Source organism: Halyomorpha halys, unplaced genomic scaffold (genome assembly GCF_000696795.3).
Source record: "Halyomorpha halys isolate HHAL.00 unplaced genomic scaffold, Hhal_1.1 Scaffold30.1, whole genome shotgun sequence".
Taxonomy (NCBI): Eukaryota; Metazoa; Arthropoda; class Insecta; order Hemiptera; family Pentatomidae; genus Halyomorpha; species Halyomorpha halys.
The window spans coordinates 1,090,349-1,102,711 of record NW_027110126.1 but is presented as its reverse complement, the minus strand read 5'-3'; the positions used below and the strand labels follow the sequence as shown (position 1 = coordinate 1,102,711).

The 12,363-nt window shown below is 28.8% G+C and overlaps 1 protein-coding gene across 5 annotated transcripts; it reads left to right on the top strand.

Annotated features, from left to right (window-relative positions):
- Nucleotides 1-2,895: 2,895 nt before the first annotated feature.
- On the top strand, nucleotides 2,896-12,087 carry LOC106684636 (helix-loop-helix protein 13). Of its 5 annotated transcripts, none has more exons than XM_014426873.2 (6): nucleotides 2,896-3,249; nucleotides 3,542-3,683; nucleotides 4,716-4,819; nucleotides 5,441-5,528; nucleotides 9,350-9,555; nucleotides 11,172-12,087. In XM_014426873.2, exons 2-6 carry the CDS (start codon nucleotides 3,652-3,654, stop codon nucleotides 11,279-11,281), a joined length of 540 nt encoding a protein of 179 aa, XP_014282359.1. In that variant the 5' UTR covers nucleotides 2,896-3,249; nucleotides 3,542-3,651; the 3' UTR covers nucleotides 11,282-12,087. The 5 variants fall into 5 exon arrangements, with proteins under 5 accessions (XP_014282359.1, XP_014282343.1, XP_014282350.1 ...); XM_014426857.2 differs by having other exon boundaries at nucleotides 5,441-5,558; XM_014426864.2 differs by having other exon boundaries at nucleotides 2,897-3,249; nucleotides 9,347-9,555.
- The last annotated feature ends 276 nt before the right edge of the window (nucleotides 12,088-12,363 follow it).

Sequence of the window (12,363 nt, the reverse complement as noted above, 5' to 3'; positions counted from 1 at the left end):
TCCCCCACTTGTGAGGAGTAGCGCAGAGCTCAAAATATCCCAGCGCATCCCTCTCGCCACTACACCAACTCCACTAAATCGGTTTTATCGTTCAACAAACATTATTCTAAACAATTACAATACCCATCTTACGTTAAATCAACTTGACAAATTTGAGTCTTCACATGCTGTCTTGATTTGAGAATTTTGCCTCAGTATGTAAACACATGTTATGATAACGTCCTAAATCCTTCAGTTAAGGCTCTCCCTTTTCCCTCACTTTTTTATTATCTATTTTTTTAGGAATCATGAGACGTGAGATATCCACCAAGTCAAGTCTGGAAAGGCGTTTACTCATACATCAAGGCAGGAGAGAGCATTTTAATAGCTGCGTTATAATATAATATACAGAGGTAGTACTAAGAAATTTAAGATGTTCAATCCCAGATAATTCAATAAAAGAAGAACTTACGCCCTTGGCAACAAGGTGCGCCAAATAGCCATAGTTCTAAAAGAAAATGAAGAGAAGCCTGGAGTTAAAGTTCCGTTGCTCCAGGCCTTTTTAACTTGGAAATATCTAAAAATTTGTAAAATTAAAATAATTTATTGCCAGCGTAAAAGTTGCAAACTTTCCATTAAAAAGAAAATTGTTTAGTACAGCAATTAATTTCCAGACATATGGGCACACGATAACATGACCACTGCGTACCTTACTGTGTTATATACAGTGAACAGTACAAGCCTGGTGAGTGCACTAAGACCTGCAGTGTGTCGTCGGTCTATGCCATATAGGTCATTGCCTGCCTGGCCAACTACAAAGGCCAGCTTTACAGGAATTTCCAATCAGGATCAAGAAGAGTACCTTCCAAAATCATTCGGCATCATCCCTTCACACATGGCCATCCTGGAATCGTAAAATCCCTGCAGTAACTTATACAACCTCAATATCCTGCTATTCAAAATTTAACTAATCCTAAAAAATCCAACCAACCATGAAAAAGATCACATTTTTTCTCATACTCCTTCAACATTAAATACCACAGATCTCACCAGGCTGTTGTCGTCTTTCCTGTCTGAACCCAACTCCCAATTTACCCCTCTGATTACATTTCTTTGAAGTCTTGTATCCCATTTCATATCTCCTTTGAATAATTTTTGAATGACTACCATCAAACCCTTCCTCCTTTTGAACGCAAATGTTAGAAATCACACCAACGAACTAACAGTTTTATTACTTGACAAAAAAATCAAGTTATTCAATATGATAATATTGAAGTAATTTAGCAATGGCATTTTTAATATTTATTCGTTACCAATCTTCGAAAATAAACGAAATTCCGTTTAAATGCTCGACTTTCAGTATTACCAAAAATTAAATTCAGTATAGGACTCCAATGGGAGTCTTGGCCGAAAAAAAAAAAAAAAATTAAATTACTCTCTAGAGATGGTAGGGATGTGTTCATGTAGACAATGAAAAGAAATAATTCTTCATAATCGAAATTTTGTACTCTTACTTTCCGTTTTAAATATCAAAGTTTGGTTCCGTGTCCGTCTGTACTTATGTCGTCAGATAATACTGTTCGGACAAAACGATCCGATTTTGATGATTTTCATAAAATTGCAAAAAATATTTTCAAATTGACATTGTAAGTGGCCTAGATAATTATTTTATGAAAATACATGTTTAATGGTTTTTGCAGACTCAAAAACGAATCTAACTCACTTTTTTGTTAAGAAACTTTTTTCGGCCTGTTTTATAGGAAATTATTTTTGGTTTTTATGATTTTGAATATATTAAAGCTCTGTTAATATCATTGCCTATATATTTTTTGTTATTCTACCAAATAAATAATGATTGGTATATATTAATCATTAAATAAATGCAGAGAAAAGGTAGTATATGAGACAACATACAACAATTTTAAAATTATGTCAAATATTTTTTTTCTCAGCTTCTTGGGCGCATTTGCAAGAACCGTCGGACACTTGTATAATATTTCTCTATTTAATAACACCAAAAAATTTTTCATAAAAATCGGTGATCCCAGGTGTGTAGCCTCCCCTTGTTCGTCTAAAATAACAGACTAAAAAAAGACAATTCATAAGTATCAAAAAAAAGAATATAAAATAGTGGGTGATTAAACATTAGAGTTGGAAAAAAAAATCAAATATGATTTCTTAGTTACAATGCCAATCAAATATTTATGTTATAAAGTAAATATATACCTAATAAAAATTTCAATTGCATTTAAAAAATCGTCAATTTGAATTGTAAACTCAAAAATTCATTTATTATGTACCTCATTTATGATTTTCATTATAACTTCCGGTTTTATTGTTATGTGACTTCAATATTTTTAACCTTATACGCTAAAGAACTAAAACCCATTGGTTTTTATCTCGGACGATTCGGGCATACTGTTGTCCTTCTCTTCTGCATCTATAACTTAATTTATTTTAAATAATCTTTTCTACAATTTATCTAATCAATGAACCGATTTTCTTAGTATTTTATAGTGAAACAAACAAAAAGGTTTTTTTAAACATAATTCAGCTAATATTTGAATGAATTTAGTGACTGTAGTAGTTATATATTTTAAAGTTTGTATTATATTCATAATTTGTGACTCATTCTATAATAGGTACTCGGGCATATTAGGTAAGCAAAATTATGTTTAAAACCTTATTTATTTTTTCGACCTTTTTTTATTAAATAGTTAGAAATGCGATTAATCGATTATACGCCATTGTAGAAAATCTTATATAAGAAAAGAAAATATCAAATTATAGCTATTGATGCAGAATCCCCGAATCGTTCAAGACAATAATAAATTAATTATGATCTATTATTCTGTTTTAATTCTTAACCTGGAGTTAAGATAGGAGAATAAATAAATTGTAAAATAGTGAAGACCATATGGTGAAACAAATTAATTGCTTTTCCAGCATTTTGTCTCAATAATTTAATTTTTAAGTTTTAATTGGAAGATTATTAGTTGACCTTATGTAATGATTTTAGGAAGTTTGTCTGACTGGCGTTCAAGAATAACAAAAAAACTACTTATTAGTAACCAAAGTTCTTCCACTCTTTCTTTTGGATTCAGTCCTGAAAAAGATCTTCGAAGTGGACCGAAATACATAGTTTTCTGCTATTTGTCTAGCTTTCTTGACCATCTTGAAACGATTTTTAAATTTTCGAAATTGTTTTCATCAAAAGAATTTCTTCAAATGCACCTGCACCCCTTTTGCATCTAACAAAATTATATGAAGGTAATAAATACGTACTTAATTATATATAGGTATTTGTATACGTTATATGTGTAATGTAAAGTTATATATACATAGGTATGCATATTTAGTATATATAATTGTTTATAAGTTTATTTATCTTTAAATTTTATGGTGATTTTAAAAACCTTTTAAACTTTATATTTCTCATTAAAAGACAAGATATAGAACAAACTGTACTGAAATTAGAGATTTACCTTTATTTTGTTTTATACTAATATAGGTGCAAAGCTATTATTGACTGGCAGTGCGAAATACAGTCGCCATTTTGTAGGCGTGGCTTAACCCCCTCCACCTTCCCTATCACCTCCTACCCTATTATCGTATTATCAGAATTCAGTTCTTACCCTCTTCAGTCACAGCTTAGCATTCGCAGTGTTCGCCATGAAAGAAGAATATGTGCCACTCCTCAGGGGGTAAGTTTATTTTATTCTTATATTTTAAAAATAGATATTATTTTTAAATAAATATGATTATCTATGTAATTTATTTAAGCATTTTTTTAAATATATATAATGCCTATTAAAAATTAAAAAAAGGATTTACACCTTTATACCAGCATCTAGTAAACATTAAAGACAATGCTTTATTTATGCTGTAAAGATAAATCATTACGGGGTTTAGTTCTTGCTGTTCCGATTCAGGTACAGTTTTTAATTCTGCCAAAAAAAATGTTATGTAATAAAAATAAATTCAAATCAGATAAAATATATTATTATTCTTTATTAATTAATAAATTTTGGGACTTAATATCTTGCAAGCTTAAATATTTTATTGGATGCCTACTTTATTTTCAAAAACCTTGAAATATTCTTCCCTTAAAGTAAACCGTCACGTTTTTCGCTTGTAAAGATCTTATTTTCATTCTTATCCCTATAAGAATGAAATATAATACCCTTATTATAAGACTTTAAACGGTTAACCTGTACTGTTTATTGTGCTGGATAACTTCAATGTTCCATTCATTCTTCTAGGACTGTGATACCCTAAGTTTTTTGTCGTCAAAGGCGGAACCCTTTTAGTATTAATAGGAAAATGGCGGAGTCCTTCGGCTAAACTAGATAAATGGCGAAATCTCTATATTATTATGGTATACTTGAATCCAATATGTTCAAATATCGATATCAGACGATAAGTGCCGAAGAACATCAAATAGTCATGAGTCAAACGTGAAGGTAAGTACTGGAACCAAATTTGTCGATGTATATTGAGCCAGATTGGACACAAGGTCAGCCCTACTTTAAACCATCAAATTCCACCTGTATCCTATCTTTACAATTTAATATCCACACGGCTTCTTATTATGTCATAGATAAAATTATCCTTAATAACCTTATACTGCTGTTTTGACTGGAAATAGGTTAGTAGGTATATAGCTATTAAAATGGTAATCTAAGACTTCTCATAGAACCTGATGGACAAAAAATAACTTTATATGTTGATGACAGTGAAGGGAAGAGATACTGGGGCCGAGATGACGACGGGGAACTTCCAAGCTGCTTGTATGCTGCTAGGTCACACCCCTACCTACAGCAGGTCCACCATCAGCAAGGTAAGGTCTTGCAGTCACAGTTTTATTTTTAAATTAAAAATTGATTGACTATTTTTTTTTTTACAAGGAGGTTTTTCAGCTAGCAAAATTTGAATCATTGAGTCATTTTTTGGGGATATTTGAAACCTGATGGATTTGAATATTATTGTGATTGACACGTGTTTTCGAAGAATAATCCGATTAGTCCGGCAGTTTTGCTAGCTTATGAGGGTGGCTAGTAATGAATTAGTTGTGAAGTCCCTTATGTCTGTAATTACAGGAATTTTCCTTCTTAACTCTTGGTCCTCAATTCGGAGTTCAGATTAAAAATTTGAATGTGAATTGAGGCTGTCTTAGTTAGTCTTAACTTCAAGTAACTCAGGTTACTAATATACTAATACTAATAGACAATGGAAAAAACATTTTGCGAATTCCGACATATGAAAATCCTTGGAAGTATATTAGTACCCCGATTTTTATAGAAGATTTCATTATACTAAGGTAGTATGAATCAATTTAAATGTTAATTTTTTTATAAAACACCTCCGGTAACGAAGGACATCTCCAGCTAAATACTCGGTAACTATCATATATTATATTATCTGTAGCCAAAAACATAACAATCTATTACGATGTTCATAGGTGACGATGGTGAGGATTACTATGGTAGTGGAGGATACAGGGTCCAGAGGCAAGCAGCGAACATCAGGGAGAGGAAGCGGATGCTGAGGTCAGATTCAGGAAGACCACCAGTGAAGATGTAAGGTCCCATAAATGAATCGATGGTACATCAGCTCAAAGTTATGCCATATTTTATGGAAATTACTTAAAACATGACAGACAAATATGAATGAACTATTATAAATTATTTTAATAATACACTTTCACACCCCATTTAATAAATGCCCGAAGGAGGCAGGCACTGGTTGAGGTGTTTCAGTCTTGACATTAGAATTTCCTTGGAGATGGTCTATCTAATTTTTCACCTAATTTTAGTGTTCAGTTGACCCAGAAAGTATCTTTTTACCCACCATTCCTAATTATCTGTCTGGAAACAACTAGATGCCAAGTAAAGTACAAAATTGGGATTATAGATTATAGGTTTAGTTATCATAATAGATGAGATAATAAGGAAAAAGTCTTTTTAAGCAGAACGATTTTTTGCTGAGAGTTGTATGTCATGTTTTGTATGTTGATAATCGTTTATGATCAAAATGTTAAGACTGACTTCTGTTAAATAAATATTTTCTAATTAAATTGATACGGTGCCGGGGTATTCCGTTTCGTTTTATCACTCCCTAGAATAAGATTTTTTTAAATCGATATCACGAAAATTATATATGGTATTAAGTGTTTGCCTGGTTCCGAAATTAATTAAGAAACCTTTTCTAAAAGCAATAATTTAATTTTTGAAAACTTTCTATTAGTAATTAACATCAAATTTGGTGGATGATTCGTGTAACACAATATGATGTCCGGTTCTTAACCATGTTGAACATTATAAAAATAATTTTTATTTTATAAAAACCATCTTTATCTTTTACATTTTATAATATGATACAACTATTGAAAATGTAGGTCAGTCCAATTCAGAGTTCATTGTTATGAAAAATATAATTTTATTATCACAACATAAGTATTATATTATAAGTTTAGAACTAAATGTTGCTACCTTCTCTGCAAATAATATTAGTGATACCATTTTAAATATCAGTGCTATAAGGCAATATTACGTTTTATTATGGCCAAATATTACGGATAATTTCGTTTATTATCGCCAACTTTTTTTTTTTTTCTAACAGGTGACACCTGAACCTGTTAGAAAAAGATCCCTTAATACACAAATAAACCCTATCATTGCCTTTCTCAATAACATTGACTGTATACATTATCACAAAGACAATACTATTACAATATTAAACGGCATTATTGTGTATTTATCAATTATATAAAATACCATAAGTAACTGTGAAGCTGATGTGCCTTTAATAGGAAATGAATATCTCTTTGTTTAGACACTGATTTGTTAAAACCTTTATTTTACAAACCAGCTTACATAAAATTATTCCTCTAAATGCGATTAATCAGCTCAAAACCAGTAATAAGTTATAATTCATTTTTAGTTTTGTGAAATACAATGTGTTTTTCAATGGAGGGCAAAGTAATAAAATCTCCTATTGTATTTATACAACAGATAAATGTTTTCAAGAAAAAAACTCTGGGGTACGCCTGTAACTTTCACTTACTGCCCTATTTTGGGTTTAAAGGTACTATACAAAAGTATGATAGGAATATAGAAATATAACAGTTTATTAATATTTACAATATTAATTAAAATGTTCTTAACCATTTATTCAATGCTAAATTGTTATAGAATCATATTTAGAAAATACTAACAATGATCTCATGGAGAAGTTATTCTTTCTGAAACTGGAAGGCTCAAATATAGGTTAAGTGGAATTAAAAACTAACTATTTAATAATTATCAGGGGGTGGCATAAACCTACTCTCCTTCAAAGCAAAAGTGAAGCTAAAGAGGCCACATCCATGACAGGAAAGTTTACGTTGAAGTTAATGGGAGTATCTGTCATTGTAATCTAAACTGAAACAGTAGGCAGCCAGTGAGGCTAGTACTCTTCCCCCAGTCTGCCATGCCCATGAAAGGCACATTTTTAGCTTCACTTTATCGGTCAGTTTACCCCCTCCATTATACTACTTCCTCCAGGATAATTATTGTGGCATCAAAACATCAATCAGATTGATGAAAAAAAAAAACCCTGCGTATGTGTCAGTCATTAGAACAAACCTTTTATTTATGTGTTATTTATAATTCTCCATCACCTTCTGTGACATTATATGTTAAATATTATCTTTTCAAAATATTGGCTTCCCAACAGCATTTGATACAACTATACAATCGTAAATCTGTCTTCAAACTTAAAAAAAAATATTGTTCCTATTATCTCCTTAAGTTAATTATCAAATTCTTTAATAGTTTATATTTATCAAATTTTCACTACTAGTAAAAAATGTGAGATGGTTAATTATGTTAACCAAAAAACAATTAAATAAAATTAATTAAGTATCAAAAGGTGCTTTAGAGTTAGCCATTTTAAATCTGGCATTTGGGCCCTGTCAAACTGTTTTAATGAGGATAATACCTAGCCGATATTAAAGACCATTTAATTGTACATTGATATAGCCTTCGTGACTGTTGGGATTATTTGATGACCCTTTAATCTAATAAATGAGAGGTGCCCTATTATATAAGTTTTTTTTTTTATTTCTTAAATCTGAAATGTTTTTTAATTAAAGAAATAGTTTTCTACATAAGTTTCTCCCCCAAAGCTAGTGATATTTATTGTCATTTCCTATTTAATAAGTGAGACAAATTTCGCCTGATCGTTTCCTCTAAACATATTTTATTTGGATTACTCATATGATCATGCAGAAATATTATTTTAAAGCCTAAATATAATAATTTTTAAGATTATTCATATAGTTATATATAATTATTTAAGTCTAATCAGAAATTTTATTTTTAATTTCACTAATAAGTTCCATAACAAATTCAAGTTTTGAAACTTTAAGAATAAAAATTAATTTTATTCAAGAAGAAATTTTAATTTAAGAATAATAATATATTACTGGTTCTGATTAATACAAGCATATATAAAATGGATGAAATAGCTTTTATTGGATGTCTTAAATCAATTCTGGGCCTTCCTAATTAGTAGATATTTACAATTCCCATCTAATCTTCTCAAAACAAATTTTTAGGAAGGTGTTGACAGACTTTATAATAAACAAAGAGATATTAATCTATGATTATAACAGTCAACATCAAACAGCGAAGTTATACATAACTTTAGGAAGCCCCAGGGAGAAACATTCTCCAAGCAGCGAATTAGGAATTTTATACAAGTATTTAATAGCTTAAAAAGTAGAACAATTAATTAATTTTCAAATGAATAAAGATTTCTACCTTTTATGTTCAAACAAACTTCGCTGTTTGTGAAGACTGTTTCTCATTAAATGGGGCCTTACAAATCTAATTTTTAATTATTTAAAGTAAATACAAATTTTAATTGCATCTTGTAGGTTAAGTCAAAAGCTGAAAAATTCATTTCTACTATAGATGATTTCTTATTTCTTCAACAATTATATTCATATTTTCCAATTACAGGTTTTGTCTCTTCCTTTCCTGTAAACTATATTTTTTAATTTAAATTTTGAGTATAATTAAATTAATTCTTTTTCATTCTATAATTTTTTTAAAGCTCTGATTTAATGACAAATAAAAAAAAAAATTTATTTCCAATATTTTATGAAATTCTAAACCTATTACATTAGGAAAATGGCATATTCAAAAATCCCGAGAATAAAATAAAAAATCACTAAATGTATTCATAATATGAGTTTTTCAGCAACATGCAATAATCCATCAATTACCATTGATTACTTATTCATAATTTTTTTTACTTAATTCAACATATATTAATGAACCTTTCAACATATCTATTTAATAGATGTTTAAATGCATTACAGCAGTATAAACTCTGCGTTCGACCAGTTGAGGGGACATGTACCAACATTTCCATATGAGAAGCGTTTGTCAAAAATCGACACTCTAAGACTAGCCATTGCCTATATAGCTCTCCTCAGGGAGGTACTTGCAGCCGATTGTGATCCATTGGCCTACGTTGAAAAAGCACTTGCGAGTGACAGCTTGGAAAGGGCTGAATGGAACACCAGTGGTAATGTTATTTTCATTTAAATATATTAATTGACTGATATAGTAATTAAAATTGTTGTGTATGGGTATATAGCTTATTCTTCGAAATTGGTATCTTAGCTTAAATATTTTAAGTTGGTAAAGGTACACTAATATTTTTTCATTATTTAGTTCTTTTATATTCATATAAAATTATATACTTGGGGGAATATTAATAAAATAAAAACTTAAAAAAACATTCAATGTCGATACCACCAATCGCTGGCTACACACATGTACCCAATAAGTTCCATCCAAACCAAATGCTACCAGATCAGTCTTGATGCAATCTTCCCACCTTTACATAATATAATATAATAAAAATAAAATTTAATAATAATATACAGTCTATTCAAGAATAGAACTTTGAATATACAAAGTTGCTAATAGTTAGGTAAAATTTTTAACCTCAAGTATTTTTTTTTAAATTTATCTCCTCTATATAAAATACAATTTTATCAATACCATCTAAAATCAAATACAAAATTTATTTAATAGAAATTATGAAACTATAAACTTTTAACTGAAGTTTATAGCTTTAGCAAGAGGGATGCAGTACACAATACTACACAAAATAAAGCTTAAAATTGATATTTAATAAGAAATTGTACAAAAAACAATATATATAACAGTAATACACAAACAATAATATTCACATAAAATCAAAGGAGAAATTTCGCATTCTAGTTTTTCTTTTCAAGGAAATGAAATCGTGATAAATTATAACAATGAAAGGTAAAGAAGATCAAATTTATAAATATTCTAGAAAGGAAATTACAAAAAACAATAAAAAGATTAAAATCATGGACCATGGTCTGAAATCCAAGACTGCAAGTACATAGTCAATATTTATAGAAGAAAGTATGATAATTATTGATTAAATTTCAAATATAAAAGTAATACTTAAAATCTGAATCAAATTCTTGGTTTTATTTTTTTAGGTTCTTAGTAATTACATGTCACATTTTAAGATGAAATTTTATTGATTGTTTAAAAAGATGTCTTGAAATGTAGTAATATTAATACCTCATTTTTTTGACGTTATTAACAGAAATTTTATGAACAAATTAGGACTATGATAATTTTAAGTACAACTATGAATTATGAAAAAAAAATAGTATTAATTAAAATAAAACTTTTTATATTAATATTTCCATTAATAGAGATTTGAATTAGCATTTGGGGAATTACTTTGTTCGGTATTTAATGTTAGTTACAGACAATATAGCATAGACCTAACTAAATTGCAATGAATTTCCAAGGGATATTTTCATAATCTTCTATCAAAATATAACATAATTTTTAAAACTATATATAGTCTTTTTATTGATCTTGAAAGTTCATCAGATTTTAGGTAAGGTTTAGATTTATAATACATGATTATCGCTCTATATGTGAGATTGAAATATTATCAGAAAGAGAGGAAGAAATCTTAAGTTTAAAGCTAACTTCTTAGACACTATGCCTTGTTAATATAAGTTACTTTTGTGAAACTAAAATTTGTAATTTTATGTCATTCTTTTTTTAACAATAGTCAGTAATTTCAAAAAGTGTTCAAATTTACCTATAATGCTGAGTAAATATACTATGTTTTTACAGATTTGACAGCTCGTTTGTCATGGATTAACTGGGAGAATTTAGGTGTAAACCCAAACAGAAGGAGTATTTTGACATCTTTGGCACTATCCTCTGATAGTATGAACAACTGATGTAGCAGGTGTATCCATTGAGTAAAGTAGTTGAGCTATTTTCTCAAGCTACATCCTTATGTACCAAAGTAGAAGAAAAGTAGTATATTTTATAAACTGCTACTGTATATAAGACAACTACTACAATGCTTTAATGAATTGAGTTACCATTTCACGTATATTTATATTTTTATGTTAATTTATAAGTTTGTAAAAAGTACTTTTATAGTTTATAGCTACACCCTTATATTATATATAGTGCTTATATTCTTTTATAAATTTAATTTATTCCATACAAATGGATACTAGGGGCTTTAATGTAAAATCCAATGGTACTGAAATAGTTTTCATTATTATAAAGTATAACCATCCTAACAATTTTACAGCAGAAATATTAACATAATATTTCTCTCTAGAAATCTGATGTATTTTTCATTACGAGGTTATCTTAGTCATATTTTTCAAATTTAGCTCCTCACTGATATTACTCAAGATATATTCAAATCTGAAACAGGCCACTTGAATTTACCTCTCAAAAGGAAACCACTAAGTAGAATTTTTAGAGTACAGCCTTTTAGAATGTTATTTTAGGTTAATATTAATTATAACTTCACATATGTAATGTGTCCCAAAAACAATACAAAAAATTAAAAATTCATCAAATATAGTTCTTCAGTTTACATTCAATAAACTTTCATGATTCTGTTTTTTTGGAGAACTATATTATTGTTTTAAACATTCTAGAAATATTTAAATACATATATAGAAAGTAATTCTTGATCAGTTTGAAAAAAGAATGAATAACCATTATTTTTACCTTATTTCTATCTTTCCCTGAAATTATGCATTAGTGTGATAAGGTACAATTAACTAAATCATTATTTAATTTTTATGATGTATCACTATTTTGTTTAGATAAGACTTCCCACATTAATATACTTATTTACTATATATGTTGATACAGATTAAATATTTTTATTTTATAGGTATTATATGCGTATAGTATAGTGATAGTAATATGAATAGAATGGATTATTTTTTTAATTAAAACAAACAGTAAAATAGAAAAGTAATGACACATATTTTTTTGGATCGACCATTAG

Excerpts from the sequence above, each read along its gene's own strand:
- LOC106684636 (XM_014426840.2), top strand. The coding sequence starts at position 3,652 with ATGAAAGAAGAATATGTGCCACTCCTCAGGGG. Across the intron at positions 5,559-9,346 it reads GGAAGACCACCAGTGAAGAT|CAGTATAAACTCTGCGTTCG; the intron begins GTAAGGTCCCAT and ends AATGCATTACAG. Across the intron at positions 9,556-11,171 it reads GGCTGAATGGAACACCAGTG|ATTTGACAGCTCGTTTGTCA; the intron begins GTAATGTTATTT and ends ATGTTTTTACAG.